Source organism: Guyanagaster necrorhizus (assembly GCF_019112545.1).
Source record: "Guyanagaster necrorhizus MCA 3950 unplaced genomic scaffold BT62scaffold_10, whole genome shotgun sequence".
Taxonomy (NCBI): Eukaryota; Fungi; Basidiomycota; class Agaricomycetes; order Agaricales; family Physalacriaceae; genus Guyanagaster; species Guyanagaster necrorhizus.
Window position 1 is genome coordinate 253,458 of NW_025064889.1, and position 19,321 is coordinate 272,778.

General features: G+C 48.0%; 9 protein-coding genes across 9 annotated transcripts; 8 read left to right on the plus strand and 1 right to left on the minus strand.

Moving 5' to 3' along the window:
• The first annotated feature begins 1,454 nt into the window (after window positions 1-1,454).
• On the plus strand, window positions 1,455-4,136 carry BT62DRAFT_65335 (uncharacterized protein). Its single transcript, XM_043181779.1, has 12 exons — window positions 1,455-1,904; window positions 1,962-2,015; window positions 2,064-2,076; window positions 2,134-2,188; window positions 2,243-2,440; window positions 2,491-2,573; window positions 2,623-2,727; window positions 2,778-2,837; window positions 2,889-2,976; window positions 3,032-3,309; window positions 3,363-3,877; window positions 3,936-4,136. The coding sequence occupies exons 1-11, from the start codon at window positions 1,828-1,830 to the stop codon at window positions 3,864-3,866; spliced, it is 1,515 nt and encodes a 504-aa protein (XP_043040675.1). The 5' UTR covers window positions 1,455-1,827; the 3' UTR covers window positions 3,867-3,877; window positions 3,936-4,136.
• A 3,435-nt stretch (window positions 4,137-7,571) lies between these two features.
• On the plus strand, window positions 7,572-8,549 carry BT62DRAFT_66053 (uncharacterized protein). The gene is made up of 2 exons (XM_043181797.1): window positions 7,572-8,310; window positions 8,363-8,549. Exon 1 carries the CDS (start codon window positions 7,790-7,792, stop codon window positions 8,270-8,272), a length of 483 nt encoding a protein of 160 aa, XP_043040676.1. The 5' UTR covers window positions 7,572-7,789; the 3' UTR covers window positions 8,273-8,310; window positions 8,363-8,549.
• Window positions 8,550-9,190: 641 nt separating this feature from the next.
• On the plus strand, window positions 9,191-10,468 carry BT62DRAFT_931013 (uncharacterized protein). Its single transcript, XM_043186047.1, has 4 exons — window positions 9,191-9,344; window positions 9,403-9,505; window positions 9,559-10,107; window positions 10,165-10,468. Exons 2-4 carry the CDS (start codon window positions 9,455-9,457, stop codon window positions 10,444-10,446), a joined length of 882 nt encoding a protein of 293 aa, XP_043040677.1. The 5' UTR covers window positions 9,191-9,344; window positions 9,403-9,454; the 3' UTR covers window positions 10,447-10,468.
• Window positions 10,469-10,699: 231 nt separating this feature from the next.
• BT62DRAFT_931014 (uncharacterized protein) lies at window positions 10,700-12,122 on the plus strand. The gene is made up of 4 exons (XM_043186048.1): window positions 10,700-11,049; window positions 11,109-11,225; window positions 11,282-11,458; window positions 11,515-12,122. Exons 1-4 carry the CDS (start codon window positions 11,011-11,013, stop codon window positions 11,980-11,982), a joined length of 801 nt encoding a protein of 266 aa, XP_043040678.1. The 5' UTR covers window positions 10,700-11,010; the 3' UTR covers window positions 11,983-12,122.
• A 118-nt stretch (window positions 12,123-12,240) lies between these two features.
• Window positions 12,241-13,246, plus strand: BT62DRAFT_1075266 (uncharacterized protein; the record flags this gene model as incomplete). The annotated part of the gene is made up of 3 exons (XM_043179103.1): window positions 12,241-12,481; window positions 12,540-12,616; window positions 12,863-13,246. The coding sequence occupies 3 exons, from the start codon at window positions 12,241-12,243 to the stop codon at window positions 13,244-13,246; spliced, it is 702 nt and encodes a 233-aa protein (XP_043040679.1).
• Window positions 13,247-13,384: 138 nt separating this feature from the next.
• Window positions 13,385-14,172, minus strand: BT62DRAFT_1004754 (uncharacterized protein; the record flags this gene model as incomplete). Its single annotated transcript, XM_043177077.1, has 2 exons — window positions 13,385-13,715; window positions 13,991-14,172. The coding sequence occupies 2 exons, from the start codon at window positions 14,170-14,172 to the stop codon at window positions 13,385-13,387; spliced, it is 513 nt and encodes a 170-aa protein (XP_043040680.1).
• A 452-nt stretch (window positions 14,173-14,624) lies between these two features.
• On the plus strand, window positions 14,625-15,214 carry BT62DRAFT_1004755 (uncharacterized protein; the record flags this gene model as incomplete). Its single annotated transcript, XM_043177078.1, has 2 exons — window positions 14,625-14,692; window positions 14,758-15,214. 2 exons carry the CDS (start codon window positions 14,625-14,627, stop codon window positions 15,212-15,214), a joined length of 525 nt encoding a protein of 174 aa, XP_043040681.1.
• A 631-nt stretch (window positions 15,215-15,845) lies between these two features.
• BT62DRAFT_1004756 (uncharacterized protein) lies at window positions 15,846-16,988 on the plus strand (the record flags this gene model as incomplete). Its single annotated transcript, XM_043177079.1, has 1 exon — window positions 15,846-16,988. The coding sequence occupies one exon, from the start codon at window positions 15,846-15,848 to the stop codon at window positions 16,986-16,988; it is 1,143 nt and encodes a 380-aa protein (XP_043040682.1).
• Window positions 16,989-18,151: 1,163 nt separating this feature from the next.
• On the plus strand, window positions 18,152-19,135 carry BT62DRAFT_66300 (uncharacterized protein). The gene is made up of 3 exons (XM_043181804.1): window positions 18,152-18,431; window positions 18,485-18,548; window positions 18,604-19,135. Exons 1-3 carry the CDS (start codon window positions 18,410-18,412, stop codon window positions 18,956-18,958), a joined length of 441 nt encoding a protein of 146 aa, XP_043040683.1. The 5' UTR covers window positions 18,152-18,409; the 3' UTR covers window positions 18,959-19,135.
• The last annotated feature ends 186 nt before the right edge of the window (window positions 19,136-19,321 follow it).

Below are 19,321 nucleotides of genomic sequence, written 5' to 3' on the forward strand. Positions count from 1 at the left end.
ACCTCGCATTACGGAAGGAGGGTTGTCATTGTGAGCCGTCTCTAAGGAGAGAATGTGTACTACTTTATCAGCCACGGGACAGACTCTAACCAGACGGAAGCCGGAGACTTGAAGTCAGCACACGTCCCGATGAGATTTGGCGACTATCGAGTTGACTGAAGATGGTCGGTCAAGGTGGAGAAGTCAAAATTTCAGACCAATCATGATGCTACGATTTGAAGGGCATTGGCCAGGACTGGCAAAAGAAAAAACGAAAATATCCAGAACTGACTCCGGAAATCCTATTCTTGAGGGGGTGAATTTATGCTCTAGGTCCTTCCGCAATCGCGGTGATCATGGCCACTTCGGTAGAGGGTGCCTTCTCGTTCGAGATATGCTCACTGAACATGTTCATTGGTTGGTATTTTGGTATAAATCATGATAGGCACGGAAGCCTGTGACTGTCGACACCACTCGGGAAGGAGAAATTGCCGGCGGAAAAGGATGACCGAAAGGAAATTGTTGTGCGGATGTCGCGGTCGGGGCGCGGGTGCCAAGTTGTTCAGAATGCAAATCACTGAACTCGCATTAGTACCAGCATGATACTAAGGACAGAAGAGTGATACGAACCAGGGTAATATCCAGCAAAACACCCCTTCTCTTCCACGCCACTGCAAGAGTCGAATTTCAGCCAGCTAGATAAGACCGGTCAATCACAGCTCGTGACCTAGGTCCCAAGATTGTTTACGCGGGTCGTCTGAAGAAGCCTCTTTGGCAAGAATCCTAGAGATAGAACGATATAGTATGAGTCTTCTTCACAACACCGCCATCCTTCTCTGCTTCGGATTCGATTCACAGCAAAACCAGGAGCAATAATGAGAACCAGCAAACCCATTCCGGCATATGCGAACGAGGGTATTTACTTTCTTTTTCCACGGGGGACTCGGAAAGAGGGGCACTGTACGCCCAGCTTTTGATAAACCGTATCGTCAGTATGCAATCTCGGAACAGAAAGATCCTCAGTGCTGGACGGAGAGCTATTAAGTACCAGGCACATTCATGATACATCGTGATACCGAGCTAATTTAACTCGGCCAGGCCTGATTTGAGCGGCAAAGCCGAGAAGAAGGCAATGAGAATATAGAAAGGCGCAGCCTACCAAGGGACCGAGAGGCACCGAGAAATACAAGGACAAGGGGCGGCAATGACAAAGCAACTATACATCACTCAATCGCCATCCCCCGAGGTCCCGATTCGTATCTTCTGTGAGTACATCATTACAATAATACTGGTATTGAAGTAAATGTTTCCTCAAAGCTCAAATTGAGACTTGAACTTTATTGCGCTGGCGAGTCTCATTTCATTTCTCGAGCTGCGCGTTCCACGGCCCAAGTCGACTCGATGGTCCAACTTGCCCAAGGCTTCGCAGACTAAGATCACCAATGTAGCTTCCTGATGCGGCGACGTTGGATTATTCATTCATCCTTTGGTTCCTCACTTTGCTTGGATAGACCACCATTCTCCCATTCAAGGAGAGCTGGGTCCCATATCAGTGATACAATTCTGCAGCACTAAAATACAACTCTTCAACGGAGTCGAGTTCACATGGCCCTCTTCCCCGTTGGCACACGCGAACTTCGTCCGTGTTGTCCCCGATGTCCGACGTGCTCAGCCAAGTCGTCCGTGTTTTCCTTGTTATTTCACGGACACCTAGCCAATGTTGTTCACGTCAACAATCCAAGCCTAACTGGTTTGCGGCACTTGATCGGTGTACGCATACATTTTTCGAGCTCACGGTGGCGGTCCGCTGTTCGGTTGTTTTTTTTTCTCAGGCGGTCTTCCTAATCAATGGGCCAACCGGGATTCGGCATCAGCTGTGCAGTCCGAAGATCGCTAAATTGGAGCATAGATATCTGTCTACACCCGCAGGTTTCCACCGGTCTGTCGTCTCGCCCATTCCCTCACCTCAGGGTCCTTTCCAGACCAATGTCCCAGGCTCCCAATAGTCCATCCGTTGTATCTGATAATGCTCGAACGTATGTACTTCAGTCGCTGTTCGTGGCGTTCTTACTTACTGTCTGCAGTACTGGTCCCTTGGTATGGACGTCCACGTAGCGAAAGACAGACGCGAAATTTGACCTTTTTGTCTGCCAGTTCATAGGATATACATTTAATTGGGCTTTATACGGTGCACTGTGTGTTCAGACCTGTGAGTGCACTAGTATTCCCAACACCGCCCATCTCATCTACTCTTCGGCGGCAGATATCTACTACGTTTCTTTTCCTAAGGATCCAATCCTATCGAAATTCCTGATATACCTTCTCCTGGCTTTGGAGACGCTGCAAACTGTCCTCTTCACTGTGGATTTATTTGATATATTTGCAACGAGTTATGGACAAATTGACGTGCTCAACAACGTCCACTGTTTATGGTTCTCTGTCCCGATAATGACAGGACTTAGTGCGTCCTTTACTTTGAATTAGAAGTGAAAACTTATGAAAGTTTCGTAGTTGGCGGCATTGTACAGCTGTTTTACTGCTACCGGATATCAATTTTAAGCAGATCTCGTGTGCTTGCGGCTTCTATAGGAGCGGTGTGGACATTTATCTCGCCTAAGAGAAACATCTAATTACAGTACCCAGATTTCCCTGGCCCAATTTGTGGCCGCGGTAATTGAAGGGCATCTACAATATACATACGGTCTCTACTCTAAACAATCTAGACAGAATTCCTTGGTACCATGCCTAGTAAGTGCGGTCATCGCAATATTGGCGCTAATTTGATATCTTACCTCAAGGTTTGGCTTGCTGGGAGTGCTTTATGCGACATCATTATCGCGACTATTCAGACATACTACGTAAGTGGTCCCTCCAACTCTATTCCTAGATACGTGAACGTACCTCGCTAGCTCATCAAAATTGACGCATCGTACAAAGCGACTCGTAATATGATAACAAGACTTGTACGTATCACCATCGAAACTGGTGTTCTAACAGGTTTGCGCGAGTAATCTATCCTCGTCTTCCGTCATTTCATCCGTAATCTATTCAGCGGCGGCCGCGACAGTTGTTGCACTCTTCCTTGTGACAGACACGCGAATGTACAATACTGCGCCGGCATTCTGTCTTGGGAAGTTGTATACCAATGCTTTGCTCATGGTATTCAATAGCCGCGCTCGGTATCAATCACGACGTGATCAAGCTACCAACGCTGGTATGTTTTTCGCGAGGAACCCCGACGTAGGAGGGGATACCAGCTTTTCCTCGCCCGAACAACTAGACACGTACAACAGCACTTTCACCCTGGACCGTCCAATCAGTCCAGCACAGGTATGCGATTTTACACGAGGGAAGAGTTCAATCGAAACTTACATTTTTAGAAGATTCAGCAGGACGCTCAACCGAGCCCTTCACCACAAAAGTTTGATATCCCACCTATCAAATCTCGTTCATTGAGCAGCAGTACATCCCAGCCGAGTCCTCTCAAAGAGCACTTTGATATCAGGTCTACCCGTCATTATACTCTGAGACGGTCCAAGGAGACTATGTGCACATTCGATAGCAGCTTGGAGAGCTTTAGCTTTCCTCCAGGAGTGTCTAGGGAACGTTCGCGCGATCGTCCGAATACAACAGATAGTTGTTCTCCGTTGATTGCTAGAAACGAGAGGCCCTTCTTTGGGCCAGGCTCGTCCGAGGGTGGATGTGCCGGGACTTCGGAAAGCTCGAGTCCAAAGGCGGACGCGTTTACGATTTCCCCGCCAAGGAAGCCGAACGTCTCTTATCGTGGCTTGGCTGAGCGTCCCCGGACACGTTTTCCGAGGACGTCGAGCCTTTCTCCACAAGATTCCCCAATACTGCAATATATGGACATTCCCCATGCTATATGAGATGAGATATGGTGCGTTTTTTTCTGTAGTATGATTTGATATATTTTTTTCATTTTTTGAGATCAACAGTATTTTATGCGATATAGGGTGAAATGTATCCATTCATTTCCTATTATATTTGTATCTATTACTACCAACCTTTCCTACTTGACATCCATAATCTAGCAACTCCCATCTACTCACATAAATGCTACACAAAATAAGCATTTCCTATTTGTTTTCTGCAATCCAAAGACCGCCAAATGGAAGTCCTCGCAAGTAAACAGCAAAGAAAAAGGAAATCCCCCGACGACGCAAGCCAGTACTGCAGTAGCAAGGTAATCATGCCTCCGTGTTGCAAGCAGAGCACGGAGGACAAGGGCGGCAAAAATTAGATAACCAATACGGGAGGCGGTGCCTCCGTAATAGTGGTTAAACTATTAAGAACAGATACTACACTTGATCTAAGCCAAAAGGCCAGAGTGGTAAGGTTATCAGATCTTGGGGTGCGCTATTTGTACTTCCGAATTTTCGACGCACAGACCATGTCCGTTCTTGGACGTCGGGCCGACTCAGCCCAACGTCCTTACACGTACACTGCTACATTCCAAAGCTGGAAAATATATCTATGGCCGTGAATGTCCTCCGATGCATGATAGGGATTGCGACACCCCAGTTTCAGAATTTCTTTTGCCGGGGAGCGCATCAACACGCGCTGGCAATTACTCAATTGTGTCATGCCTGGACGTCTGGAGCATCTTTGTTCTCTTCTTGTGTCTTGCTCGGAAGATATTCCAACGCCACAAGTGGTCCTAAGAATTACGGCTCTGTGCAGAGGTTCTTCAATAGACTGAAAGGCCGCACTATGGTAATAAATTGGGCATCGAGAGAGGCATGTGAGTGATGTTTTCTTGGGCTAATGTATAGCCTTTCTCATAGTTCTGGAAGGAATGCACCTGTTCTTTAGTAATATTCTAGTATTCGTTCCCAACAAATAAAGCCTCAAAGAACAACGCCTCACCACGTAACTTCACGCGCATGCCTTTGGTCCCAGCTTCTGTAAAGCGGCCCTTGCTTTTAGGTCTGTGGCGCATCTGCCAAGTTTCCGACCACGTACCGCATGACCAAACCTCTCGATAAGTGCTCTTCTGTCTCCGTGACCCACTCTATTTTCCTCATGTGGCCTACCTCTCTTGGCATCAACGCAGTTAAGCGTCTTTCATGCTTCGCATTCCGATAGATTTTCAGGAGAAAGTCCTTTGCCAGGCACACAGCTGGCGCTGGCTTATTCCGGAACTCAACCCAGCCTTATTCGCCAGAGTTGGACCCATTCCGAAGGCTGGATACGCCGACAAAGTAAACGTAACACCGTGGGGCTCAGAACAGGAGAACCATGGTCATACATCTATGAGGCGATACGGACATACTCTTTCGTGTACTAAGCAGCTACCTGTGACGGTCGAATCTCGAGTGTTGCCCCAGATGAAATTCTGTGTTCTGTGGACCACCCTCAGGCGACGCACTGACATAGATTCTCCAAGGCTTGGACGTCTGCGGTATTATCCAAAGGTTCTAATGCCGTATGTCCCTGTTCCTGTTCTTTGTCAGGACAGCTTGGAATTCTCCCGACATAGGTTTGAAATTTTCTGAGTTTCTAGATAAACATGTGACCGACGTTACGATATTGTCGGGGCACGCACGCCTGCTCAAGCAAAACTTCTTTTGTCTTTCTTTACTTCGATGCAGAAAACAGTACAGTTCTGTGTTGAAGCTGACTGCAGGAAAGATCGGCGTTTCTTACGATGGAAGAAAATTTATTTTTGCCTTTTTCCTGCACTGACAGTTATTCGCATTCGCCCCGCCGCTGATTTTCTTTTCTGCCACCAAGATTCTTTTTGATTGTACCCTACTTCGGTGATTCTCTTGAATTTTGTATGTTCGAAGTCAAGTTGCCCTGGGGGGATAGAAGTATCTCTCAGTCGCAATCGTCCAGCCGCATTGACAGGATTCGTCTGACTCGGCGCAAGGTCGTCTCTCTTCCTCAAATCTGACTCTGCTAAGTCATGCGGGCACCTTTCAAGTCCATAATCTACGATTGTCTCGCGGGGGGAAGTATTTTAACAACTCACATCCAGAGAGAGCTTCCTTTTGGTTCGGCTTGGAACTGAGTCCTTTGTGGTCATTAATCCCAAATTAATCCTGAAAAATTCCCAGTTATTGTGAGCTCGCGAAGTCGGTCGTATGTGGCACGTGATGTATCGGCCTCCACGGCCATGTTGCGGTATGTTCATGTTCAAGCGAAAGTCATGTTCACCACGGCAACCCCTGCCTTCGTTTCCAGCCTTCCCTTGTTCTGCTTATAGTTGGCTAGCAACATGACGTCTAGTAACTGTTGCTGTCGATTTCCCCTGCAACCCCCGAAAACAAGTTAATTGTTTGGTATCATCAACGGTGACAGTGCATCATTGAGGAAATAGTCCAAGTTCTCCATCCACTGATTCTTAGGCCTTTGATCAAGGATGTAGTTTGCAACTCAACAATAGCACATTTCCCAGCAGCGAACTATAAAATCACTGGCTGATGAAAGAGTCAGGCTCCTGGTGATCTCCTACTCCCCACATTTGCGATTTACTATGCCTTCTGGCTACTGGTCTGCAATCAAGGCGGTTTGAACTAACTAAATAGCATCAGTAAGTTTAGTCCTTCGACCTATCTTTGTGGCCCAATTGTGCCGTTAACTGAGGGATGTTACGCATTACAGGATAAGGACGAGTCTGTCTTGAGGCACTATTCTTGACAATCTCGTGATACACGGCGCTTTTATGTGTCCGTTTGTTAAAATTTGTTAGATAACGTTCCGTCGCGTGACTGCCGAGCTCAAGAGATGGTTATCAATCAATGGCGTTTAGTGGGCACTCCTCATACCCAACATCTTCGCAGCGTATGCCTTTCCACGCCCATCACTGATACAACAACAGTACGTACCGCTTTCTGGAATAGCATTGCCTTACTAACTTCAATAGGACGTTCGATGCCATCCTACCATCTAGTCCCATGTTCGCAATGCAATCCATGGCTCTGCGTTCCAAGAAGCTCTAGTAGTTGACCATCGTTTTTGATTCCCCAGCGGCCAGACCTCCCTGCAGAACTGATACATCGCATCATCAGAGAGAACAGAGGCGATTTCGCTACGCTTCGATCGTGCGCTTTGGTGTGCCGATCTTGGGCCCCTGTTGCGCAGAGCTACCTCTATGAAACTCTACAACTCATCATCAAAGTTTCCCCACTATCTCGATTCTCTGCCGTACCCCGCATCACTCGTATCATCCCAGATGTCGGCTCCTTGCGTCGAATCAGGTCATCCCAGCATCTCCCTGCATTCATCAAGACAGTTTCATTAGATATACGTCCATCGAAGACTCTTTGGCCCGGCTTTTTGGGATCGTCGAGGGCCGATTTCCATCTTTCCGAGTTCTTTCTCACTCTCCCTAACGTGAAGCATTTCATTTACATCAACGCCATTCCCCAAACGCCCTTCTTCAAGGTCCTCTCGGCTCCTACGATCATCTTGACTTCTCGCAAGCTCGTCTCTATCTCAGTTCCAACCGCCCCATTCGAGGACTTGTCCATCTTATTGCTCCATGCAACCAACAGTCCAAAATTGTGTATAGGAAGCATCACCGCGACTACTCCTGGAGACGGGCTCCGGGATCTTCACCGATTAACGTTCCGATCTCTAGTTGTGTACGGTACCTACATGCCTTTAGCGGAAGCTGGTTCCCCTCTACGTTCACTTCTCAACTTTGAGAAGCTGACGCAACTTCAGATCGCATTTCGAAAGACAACGACTTTTTTTGAAGACAGTGGTGCTATAACCACTGCCGAGTCGCTGATCCGACGGTTCAAGAAGACGCTGCAGACTCTTACCTTAAATACGTATCTCTATGGTCAGGATTATCTTCAGCTCACTAATCAGTCCTTTTAACACAGTAATTGCAGCGCCTCTGTTAACACTTATTGATGCTAAAAGGGTCCGTCGTCTGAAATTCGAACTGTACTCGATGAAATGGGAATCGTGGTTGAGAAATTGGCTCAAATGGCTAATCGACTCATTTTCACTTTCGGACCTGCTCGAAATCATCGAGCTCGAAGAATGCACGTTCACTTTGACCGGATTCTGGCACACTAGCGACCTTTATAGGTACGCCGCACTTTGGTGCCAATTGGATTCAGTTCTGGCTTCGCGCTGTCGTATTCAGCGGCTGGTGGTACAACTTCAGCCCGTCTATCCAGGGTTACCGTCGCCATCTGTCAAACTCGTTGCAGCATTATTTCCCTTTGTGCGATCCTCTGCTAGTCTGGTCGTAGAAAAATTAGGTCTACCGACGGTCTTGGATTTGACAGAACTTTCCTTGTTGGATATGTGATGGTGATATGATCGCGCCTCAACCTTCTGGGTACACATGTAAGCTGCAATGTTTCCGCGCTGTCTAACTGTCGTCATTGATATGATCAAGCTTTAGAAGAAGCGCCGTTAAATATTTGTTCATCCGGTTAATCAAAAGACGTGGGCCCATCGCGGTAGAGAATCAAATTCCCCTTACCTTTGTCTCGGTGTCTGCCACTTCGGTTATAGTCCCGAATTCATATACATTTAAACATTTGACGACGGTTCGTTATACAGAATCGGTACCTTAATTTCAGGATCTCTGCCATCATTCGTTTCTCCGCTTTACGATTGCATTATCACCACCTGTCGTCTTTTCATGGTCAGTAATCCCGAGGCTAAAAATGCACGATTTGCTCACTCTAGCAGTTCAATAGTATACTTATCCGCTGTGCTGGATATTCCGAGTCAAGAGAGCTTGATGTTCCAAAGACAGTACTCAAGTGCGACTCGTCTAAATGCTTTCACGCCCGCTTCGCCAAAATCCGATGAAGGGTCGTTCCGCCATTAGCGTAGTCCGGACATCTGATGGTCGGGAGATCTTGTCAGTGGGGTGTTATACGTGACCGTCATAATTTCGTACACACATCACTTGCGCTGCCTAAGTACGCCACGGTCCCAATCGTACAGCACTTTTCGGGGCCTCACGGATCCGAGTCTTCCCTCCAAGACCTTTCTGCAAGCCCCGAAATTTGCGGGCGCATTTCGGCGGATGCTTCTGGTCCCGCGAACGTGGCTTATGTTGCGCTGTCTCCCGTCATGCGCCACAGCTCATCCTAATATCGATAAGGCAACTGGGGTCGAGCTATCGTAAGGACGCTAGGGCCTCTCTACCTACTCAGCCCGGTAATTCAGCCTCGTGTCTTCTCTTGGATTCCTTTTCACAGCCTCGAGTACAGCCCTTAGCAACAGCGTCGCATGTGATACTTGCAAAGCTATTCCTGAACGCGTCTTCCCACATTGTGTGGAGATGTGATTTGCTGCCGCCACTCTGGGTCATCTATACTTTGGCCCATTCCTTCTTTCTCTCGCGAGCTGCACGTCTCTCATAGGTATGTAGACCGCTTGAATCGCATTGTCCTCCACTGACACGCTGTGTGTACATCACAGCACCTCTGTCCATTGGATCTCTGCTCTATATTTTCCTTTGTACTTTATCAGTATGGACGTGCTACAATCTACAAGCTCTGCTTCAAGACTATCTTCCTGCCCAGTAAGTAACGTTTTCCATGCGGTAGTATCCCTTCTAATTACTCCTACCAGCAGAGCCCGTCTTCTGACCATACATACCTAACGTCAGAAACCGATCGCAGGTGGTCAGACATCGTCCCTCCCAAAAATGCGCTCACTTTCGCCGTGATATGGGACCCAGAAGAGGACATCGTGGCTTTCTCAGGAGCACATCTGCTTGATTCGGAATTTACAGATGTCGAGCCTGACTGTCCCACCGATGCCAATTCGTTCGACGCTTCGAGCACCCTTGCGTGGTTTATGAATAATCACGACTTCCTATTTGATGACGAAACTGATCGGCGCCGGGCGAGGGGCCGAACGCAGACTTCGTCTACAATCGGCGGACTAGACGTGTACATCAGGAGCTCAAGGATAGGAACAGGGTGTACGAGGACGAGTGTCAGCAAACATTTCTCATGTTTGGGCGAGCTCAACCGGGATATCAGATTTGATCCCCGTACGGAATTTGCGAAGAGATGGGAGCAGATTGTGGACCGAGATCATGACACCGTTGTCGAGCTGGATGAAGCGGACGACGAAGACGAAGGGTTCTACGATACTGTGGATCCGGTTCTCCCGAGGGTGCGTTTTTGCAACCTATACTCTTGGGAGGTATAAAAATGATATTTTTATCCTCAGTTGTCGCATGCCAGTGTTGACAGTGATGATAGCTGGTCACAGCTGGAGGCCCCAGAAGATTATGCCTTTCCTACGACTCAACGGCCAAGGCTGCTGAGGAAACCTCGGCCTCGTCCGGTCCACCCTACGCATGGTCTCCAGCAAGACGGCTGCAATTACAATTCTTCCATTTTGCGCGAGCAACGATGCCGCTTGCTCAAATTCATTTTCAGATGGAAGAAAGAGAAGGAGCCGTGGGTGTGTATTGAGATGACGAAAGAGATCACCCAGACGTATGTCTAACTTATCCTTACTGTTGCCCGAGTCAGATTGATTATTACACGATCCTTTTTTACGCCACTATTCCTTCTTTTACATCCCCAGAGGGGATCCTTATTCTCATCTTGTAGGACTAGTGTATAGTACTTATTTCACTGCTTTGGCATCCGTCCAGCGGGACCGGATTCCGTATCACGATCCACGGAACATTATTTAATTCGCGTCCACCGTGCGCACTGCGTGATCAATTTATTTTGCCACTCCGAATCTGCATGTCCTTGTCGATCTCGTTCCTTTCCCGAATCTATCACTCCATCCTTATTCGGAGTATTTCCGTCAATGCCTGACATGTTGACAACTTTTCTCACCAGCATCGGTGGTACCTAACGCCTCATGCAGAAACACGACTCCTTATAACCTAAATGGAGTCTATTTTTTCGGAATGACCTAGGCTTTTGACCTTCTTTCCTTCTATTTTTGCCTACAGGACAAGGGGCGCTAAGGCTCTCCCCTTCTTAAAGGCTAGAAATTCCGAGCGATGCTATCCTCCCTATCCTGCGACACCCCAACAATCTCGATATCCTAAAGATGAAGTTCCGACCTTTTCTGCCCAGACTCAACATCAAGGTATTCGTTGTTTAAAAAAAAGAATGTATATGTGAACGTCTAAACCTAGCCTCTCTAAGCGAGCGACAACTGTGGAAAATGACGTCGACTCTAAATCTACTGGGAGCATCACGCCTACCTTGGCCTACTACTGTCCTCCACCTGAGGTCGAAATCCCGGTGCAGACGCGGAAAGAGGTATGTAACAGAAAGTTTCAGCCTGAAATATTCTTTGACGTGAAAACACCTGGCAGCCGCCCCGCCCGCCAACTCCAACATCTCGACTGACCTTTCTTGCAATTTGGGATCCTGATGTCCAGCGATATACTTTGCCTCATGTACCATCCGAAGACCAAGTGCCTGACGATGATAGCCGTTTTCAATCTGATTCACACTTAGGTCAAGGGCATCCAGACTGTGAACCCCACCTGGTCTGTTATATTTTATATTTTCCAACTCACTTCAAAAAATTCATTCCTTTACACAGTCCTCTCGTTTCTCAACTTCCACAACGTCGACTTCCAACTTTATCACTGTCTCTCACTCACAGACGACGCTACCATTCCCTACTAGTAATCCTCGCGGCTCAAGCCTTAGACAATCTAATGCCTCACCCCCGCCACCGCCACCACCACCCTCTTTTCCCCTCCAACGGTGCAAACCGCAGGGACGTATAGGCTACAACGTGGCCACACATTCCACTATCTCTATCGCGTCCCTTTTGTCGCGTCGCCCAACCTTTCACTCACGGCCTGGAACTCCCAGCTCAGTGAAGAGCCGACCTTCGACGCCGAAGAGCCGACCGTCGACCCCTGCACGCCCTCGTACGTCTTCCAGTGCACACTCTCCTTTGAGTTTCATCAAGCGACGAGTATCTTCTCCTAAGGAAGCAGACGATGCTTGGGTAAGCTTAGATGTGGAATGCGTTATTCGAGAACGGCTTATACGCATCTGATGAACGTAAATTTATACTCACAAATGTACAATTAGAATAACTTCCAAATTCCCTGTGTTCTACTACCAGTACTCTACCCACATGTATACTTATTGCAAATAGAGCCTTAATAGTCATTTTTGAGTAACCGTCACTTTACAACTAACGGAGCTTGAGGTCCTTTAATTTACACGGGTGATAGAGAGTCGCCGCATGATATGAAAGTATTGATTGCTTGAACGGCGCGGAGTCTGGGAAAATGAACTTTCACCATCGGCAATGCCCTATCGATTGATGGATATAGTGCAGAAACTGTTCTGCCTTGCGCTTCACCAACGGTCCGAGTTCTGGGGCCCGACCTTCCTTGACTGCCCCTGCTTGACCAACACCATTGCCGCATTCTTGCCCCGCCCGACTGAAAATACTCTCTTCTTCAAGGCACAACCCGCCTTGAACAGTGGTTTAAAGGACCTGCCAAGCACAATGCGTCGCGGTGAATATACGAACAACAAAACAGCCTGTAGGCAGCATGGACATGGCGTTCACATCTGGAGTGCCGAATCTTCGCCCACATGCAGACGTGGAAACTTTCAAGAGTTTTATGCGAGAGTATCCGGAGCCACAGCCTCAGAACGAATTTACTGTTATCCGTTCCGTAAGCCGACGCGGTCTTGCAAGAATGCATTGACTTCTTCTCTTGCTGCCAACGAATAATCTCTCCACGGCATGCATATTGTAGGCCATCCATCGTTGCGTCAGATGGGGTATATCGCCGTGATTTCATACATCAACCATCAGATATACCTGCCACAGCCCACGCCTTCTGGCTGCATCAGCTGTTCCACCCTCGCATTGTCCCACAGCTCACCCCTTCTTTTCCGAGCCCCGGTAAACCGCGTAGCGTCCGGACCAAATCTGGCAGCTTTCTGATTCGCAACGCTCGTGGCGGAATGGTCATATCCACGGACGCCTCAACGTCGTTAACAGTCACAAATGCAGCACCGGAGGCTCTTCATCCGGGAATTCTTCGAGGCAGGCAGAGGATGATGGTGAGAAAATTTATCGGTCGACTCATGACCAGTCAACGGCTGCCTGGTTCTGTCTAATATGGAAGCTCTCGGCGGAGCTTCATCCTATACCGCTTTTTGATCACCTCCAGGGCAGAGACACTGAAGATTATATACTTCTTCGAGTATGGGTTGCGCAACCCGGGAAGCGAAGCTATTCTCCGTGCGCCGACAAAGTCTGCACTGATATGGATTTACCCGGAGTTGTGGGGATGTAGGACCGGCCTAAGGCATCTTTCGAGATGAGCTTAAAGCACCCGAAAGTAGGCCTGTCCGTGAAATGCAAGTCAACTTCGAAGGATCTTGTAAATATAATGCAGTATTCCAGTTGTTCGATTCGAGACGGAGTACTCCATCTAGAGAAGTATCGTGTCTTGAATCCGGCAAAACTCCCTCATCGAATGCCATAGGGAGGACCTCAGCATCGCCGTCATCCTGCTCCCACGGCCATTTCCTGCTCTGATCGTATTCGCCGGCTGCTTTCGCTGACTACGAACTGGGCCTCGAGGCTTCTTCGTCGTGACTACAGCATAAGATTTGGGTGTAGCAGCCAAGACAACATGGCAACTAGCTATGCTCCTCGGGAGTAAAGGGATTGTTCGGAAGCGTCTGGGGACATCGACGTTGGCAACGAACCAACAAAGGTTCACCGAGAAGGGGACTGTAGATTGGCAGTTCCACAGTATTCTGCGCAACGCGCTTCATCTCTGTAATACTTATTCAGAAGAGCTTTTTTGTCCTTCCCGATCCTTACTCTTTTGCCCTAAATATATTTAACCTTCCCATCATTCGTCACCTCCCCAACACCACAAGGTGTTTTCGTGAAGAGGAATGTTTCACGCTCCGACTACTCGGACAACCGGAAAGCCTTGGCTAGGCCCTCCAGTCTTTTCCTTCGACACACGGATCGAGTTTGAAGTAGTCAGGCCAGCGTTTGGTCACAGTGAATCGGAGTGCCATACACGGGTCCTCTCAGCTCGTCTTCATCCGAAAAAGAGGCAGGGGGATCTCGGGAAAGAGTAAATCTGACGAATGGGACACCCCGAAGATTACTGCAGAGACCGAATACGTTGCGAGAGGTGTAAGCGGCGGTCTTCAATCTACTCATTTTTGCAATGCACCTCGAGACGGCCATTATTGACATGACGGATGACGGTTCTCGCCCCCTGTCAAGGTGCATATTGTATTGACGATGGATTCCCGCTCGGCGAAATGGTCGCATCTAATAAGCAATGTCGTCGTCACCATCCCCAATAGATTCTTTATTCATCGAATCTATACTTAACAGGGAGATATGCGTTCAATCACGGATACGAGAAAGGGAAGAAACTTACTTGACCCGTGTTCTTCAGCTACTTTAATTGGATGTCTGAGTGAGAGACGCTACGACCCCTGACACGGAGGACGCGCCGGATAGATGATACTAATTGCTCTTTTTTTCAGAATAACGAGGGACGGGCGCGTTGCCCGCTAGACTTCGGTATTGGTTTGGGTGCTATTCCTTGTATATAAGCAGAACAATCTGCTTTTCCTCGTTGCGTTGACTGTTAAATCGATATTTGTCAGGGCTTATGTTGACTGTACGCCCGCCACCACATGTGCGTGGATTTGTCCGGCTTCACCGAGTTCCACATTGACGACGACAGCTGGGCGCTTAATGCCATGTATGTATGCTGCCGTATCCTACGAAGATAATCAACCATCAGGCATCCATGGATACCAATGATAGAAAGACTCGCCTAGTATCCTTCTATACGCCTGTTATCCACATCGAAGTGGCTCTCCATAGACGATGTAATCGCTGGTACATCGTCTATTCCCGTGCATACGGCATGGCGGATGGCTGGGAGCTCTTCGCTCCTCTGAACCAACCTCAACCATCCAATTCCAGCACCGCACTCCCAAAACAAGATTTACACCACCGATTCTGGTTACGCGAACGCCCCAACACTGCGCTGGAGGATTTGCTGGCGGCGACACCGCCAATCTTGAAGGCCACGAGTACAACGAGAATAATGGTGAAAGTAGAGAATAAGGAAAATGAGGTTTTACTCGGCGACGGACAGCTGAGTCAAAGACATGGATATTGTGGGTGCTGGGAGTATTCATATCCCGGCGAAACCAGATACGAGAAGGCCACGCAAAGGGAAGACGACAGGATATACTGCTGTGGTATGAGTGTCTGAGCATTGGATATGGTATTAAAGGTTTGATCATCTCTCAGTATTGTTACAGTGCGTTAGCTTTACTTAACTCGAATTCTGGGTGGTGGAAGAACTCGTCAAAGGTGACCAACTATCCGTTTTTTCAGTACAAGATGAGAAGAAGGTAGTAGGACACACCTGGGAGGAAGATTTTTCATTCATCAAGTTCCTGCTACCTTCCCATTATCTTGTAAAATCCTTGGCTGCATTATTTAGGATCCTTTGTTGATAAATACTATGACGTCAACGAAGATGGCTATTGTGTCAAGGGGTAGTAGTGTTCATTACAAGAATGGCGTAAGAGACTGAAAAGCTGGCCGTCAGTACAGTAAGTATTCAAATGAAGGCTACAGTCACGTTCCCCTACACTGACCAGTTGGCCACCACGAAGCTTTATCCATATTCCCGATTGTTCAAAGCGCGTCGACGGTGCAAAGGTGAAGGAATCTGAAGAAGGGTCGAGGAAGGAAAATCCCGGATGTGACCAAGCTTGTCAGCAAACCCAACCTACCGGCCCTCGGACCGGTGCACTGGCTACTTCTTACCACCACTTACTGCAACAACATTTGGTCAAATTTGCGCCATTCCTTGCTGTATCGCCTTACATTACTAAATGCCTATTATACATACCTCTCATCGCCTTTCTTCACTGCGCCAGCGGCACGGCCTCGTCGTCCAGCAGGCATCCACCGTCTCCACGACCAAGTCTTCCATCGACCCCGTATCTTTTCCTGATCGTCGCGAATTCGAAAATTTTCTTGATTCTTATGCCAACTCCCTTTCTGCGAATGCCAGGCCTGGAATGCAGCTGATGCAAGACGAATCTTACGATGTCCTCGTCTCCCGACTTCTCAACAAACACTCCCGGGGAAATTTCTACTCTCGAGCTTCTCTCGCGGACAAGTTCTTCTCATTAACGACAGACGATCCTCGCCGGCTAGTCTATAGAGATAAAATCGTCATTAAGCGGAGTCAAATCTTTTCCATTTTGCAGGAACATCATTGCCCCTGTTCGTCTCGGCGGATGTACGCATCTATGCGGAAAATTTACTGCTTTATCCCTCGACAAGTTGTCAGCAAATACGTTGAATACTTCTCTTCTGGAGGAGCCAAGGTCTCTGGACGTAGATTGTTGCGTTCATCCTCATCCCTGTGCGATAACGACAGTGTGTCACTGTCTACCTGTCTCCATCTTTCTCCAGAGTCTCAAGTAACTGCGCCGGTCCCAACAGTCGCGCGATCTGAAGTCGAATATCGCTCTACGGCGCTTACTCCTTCTCCTGTTCACCTATCGCAAGGTTTTGATTTGCCAACACCGGGCATCACTCTGCCTTCGCCGTCAACTGCCTTTTCCTCTATTGTGCGCTCTAGGCGGCGGTATTTGACGCCTAGTCCTTACCGCCAAAGCAAGTTATCTTCGATCGTAGAGCCACGTTCCGACTATTCATTCGGCATCGTACGAGGAACAGAGCTGTTCGTGCACGAGTCCCTCTCGGATCGTGAAATCAAAGATGAGTCCTTGCCTATTCACCCATCAGCTATCTCTTGCGCCACTGTCTCTACTTCTCTCTCTTCGGCAGTCGAGACACCGCAACATGAATTCAACTCTTCCCACAACCTTCCTTCTCCAGCGTTCTCTGATCTATCATTCATCTTTGCATCGCCAAGGTCTCCGCTGGCATCCAAGACCCTTCCCGTGCCGTATTCTAATGAGCACGATGATGATTCCAATGGTGGCTCAGAGCTGGGAGCATAACTGGAGTATGGTGTTTGTGAGGCTCCATTATCTTGCCCCAGGTGTGGTAGAGTAGTAGGTCTGTCACTTTCACTTAGGTCCTTCCTGGTTCCTGTCTTTAGGGTCACCCTACGTTCTACTTTATATGCCAACAATTATTGATTCTATCGGTATCATTGGATTTGTGTCTGTCTCTCGAAAATGTAGTCTTTATTCATCCCTGTGGGACTTTTAGCCTAAAGAGACTGAGAAAAGCGAGGCAACAGTTGAGTGCTAAAAGTAGAATGTGGCTGTTTCAACACCTAGAGTCAACGGAGGTAAGTAATGATGAGAGGGTATACATGCTATAGTCGATTCTAGCCTTATCGAAGAACACAACCAACACGATTTACTACTAAAGCAACATTGAAATGCTGATGATTCGGATAAATACAGAAGAATGTCAGCACCCACAAGTAGCCTGACTGCCAAAGTTGACAGTGAAGAAGATAGAGTGAGGCAGTGCAGTTTACAATGTAAACTTTGAGATATTTGGCCACTGACCATCAATACATCTTTCCTTCACCCAAGTTGAGTTGAATAGTGAACCCGTTAAATTGTAACTAGAGCATGGGACTTTCAAGCTTCAAGCTTGTAACACAAGGATCCAAAAATAGCAGCACTCCCATATTATGTGCTCACTTCTAAATTCATCTCAGTGAACATGTCATCTCTCATTCCTGCTGTTCCCTCTAATGACCTTTCCCTTTGGAATCCTGAGTCATGATATCTTTGGACCTTGGAAGTTGCAGATTGCATCTCGACAGCGAAATTGAAAAAAAAGTATGATTCATCAAGACAGTGTTCCAAATTTGTTGAATATTGCTGCTGAAGTATAGCACATACTGATGAATAACTCAGCTGACTGGCACTGGCACTGGATTTGCTCCCCAAAGGGACCATTTTGAGTTCTGCTTACTTCCCATCCCACGCAACGACTCGAGCATATCCCTAGTTTTCCTCAGCCTGGGAAAGAGACAGGAGACAAAGCCTACCGGATTTCCACCATGCTGCATAGATGGCTAGGCATGTTCGCGGCGCGCCAATTCAAGATGGGGAACCTCATTACTGATGAGAGGCCTCTGATGGTTTTCCCCATCGGTCCATCGACCTATTTTAGTCTTTAAACGACAAAAGTGGGGGACACCAAATAAAGATCCAGCCTGAGTCGGAGTTTTCAGTTCTTTGGTTCTGTTTTCGAGCGCATGTCTGAAGAGAATCAGGAGGCGTTCAGGGGCTCTGTAATAGCCACCTGCATCTTGGTCCAATCTTTGGCGTGGCTAGGACGAATGGGTATGGCCTCCACGATGGCTTGAAGGGTGAGACTATTAAGTCATCGACTTGGGCTTTGATAGTTGGTGCCGACGTATACTATCAATGATAGACAACGTAAACTTTTGTCTATGTTGACCTCGAACATCGAAAGTGAGTTGCTCATCATCCCTGTATCTATGTGGCTCAATACGATAAATTTTCAGACGTACAATCGAGGGTCGGCAGATATGTGAGCGTCTTTAACGATCTCTCTCGGTTGAACCATAGGCGAGATATGTTCTTCTCGAACGTGATTGATCTGGTACTGACTCTGGCTATCTAGCTGCTCCCCCAACACCCACTGGAAGTTCCACATGTCCACATTTTCTGTGCAGCTTCGCGCAGCTCGAGACATTGAAGAGGGTGAAACCATTTTTACGGACATTCTCCGTCCAGCTGCAGAGCGCGCGAAAAGCGTTGCGCCTGATGGTATCGAATGCACCTGTCGTGCTTGTCTTGATCCCGCCAACAGCGACCCTGTACGCGCGGCTGTAAAGAACCGCCCGGACGTGTATTCTCCGAAAACACAGCGGCGGGATTCCCCCCCAGACGCCGCTTGGATCGATCCTGCAGTTCAGACACTGGCGAGGATGGAGCAGGATGGGCTCCACACCTCGGCTGCGTTTGTGGCAGGCTAGTTTGGCGACTGAGGAGCCGCTGTATGAAATGTGTACGAATGCGGAGTTGATGAAGATGTTTGGAAGACGTCACTTGAGTGGATCAGGGCGAAGTTGATGTGGGAGATAGCGGCGCGCTATGCATTCGTTTGAAGGGCCTCTTGAACTTGTTTTGTGACTATGATATGTCCATCCTTTGGCTCGTTCAGGTTTCCGTGGCTGAAGATTACTAATTTTGTTCATCAATTACAAGTTATCTCCGATGCCATACCCGTTCGTACGAATCATTCTTGCGCTCGAAAATTTTGATACACAACTTTCTCAGATCGATGCGTCCTTGTTCGCTTTCTCATCCGGCAGACCCTCTTCAGCCAAGTAACCTAC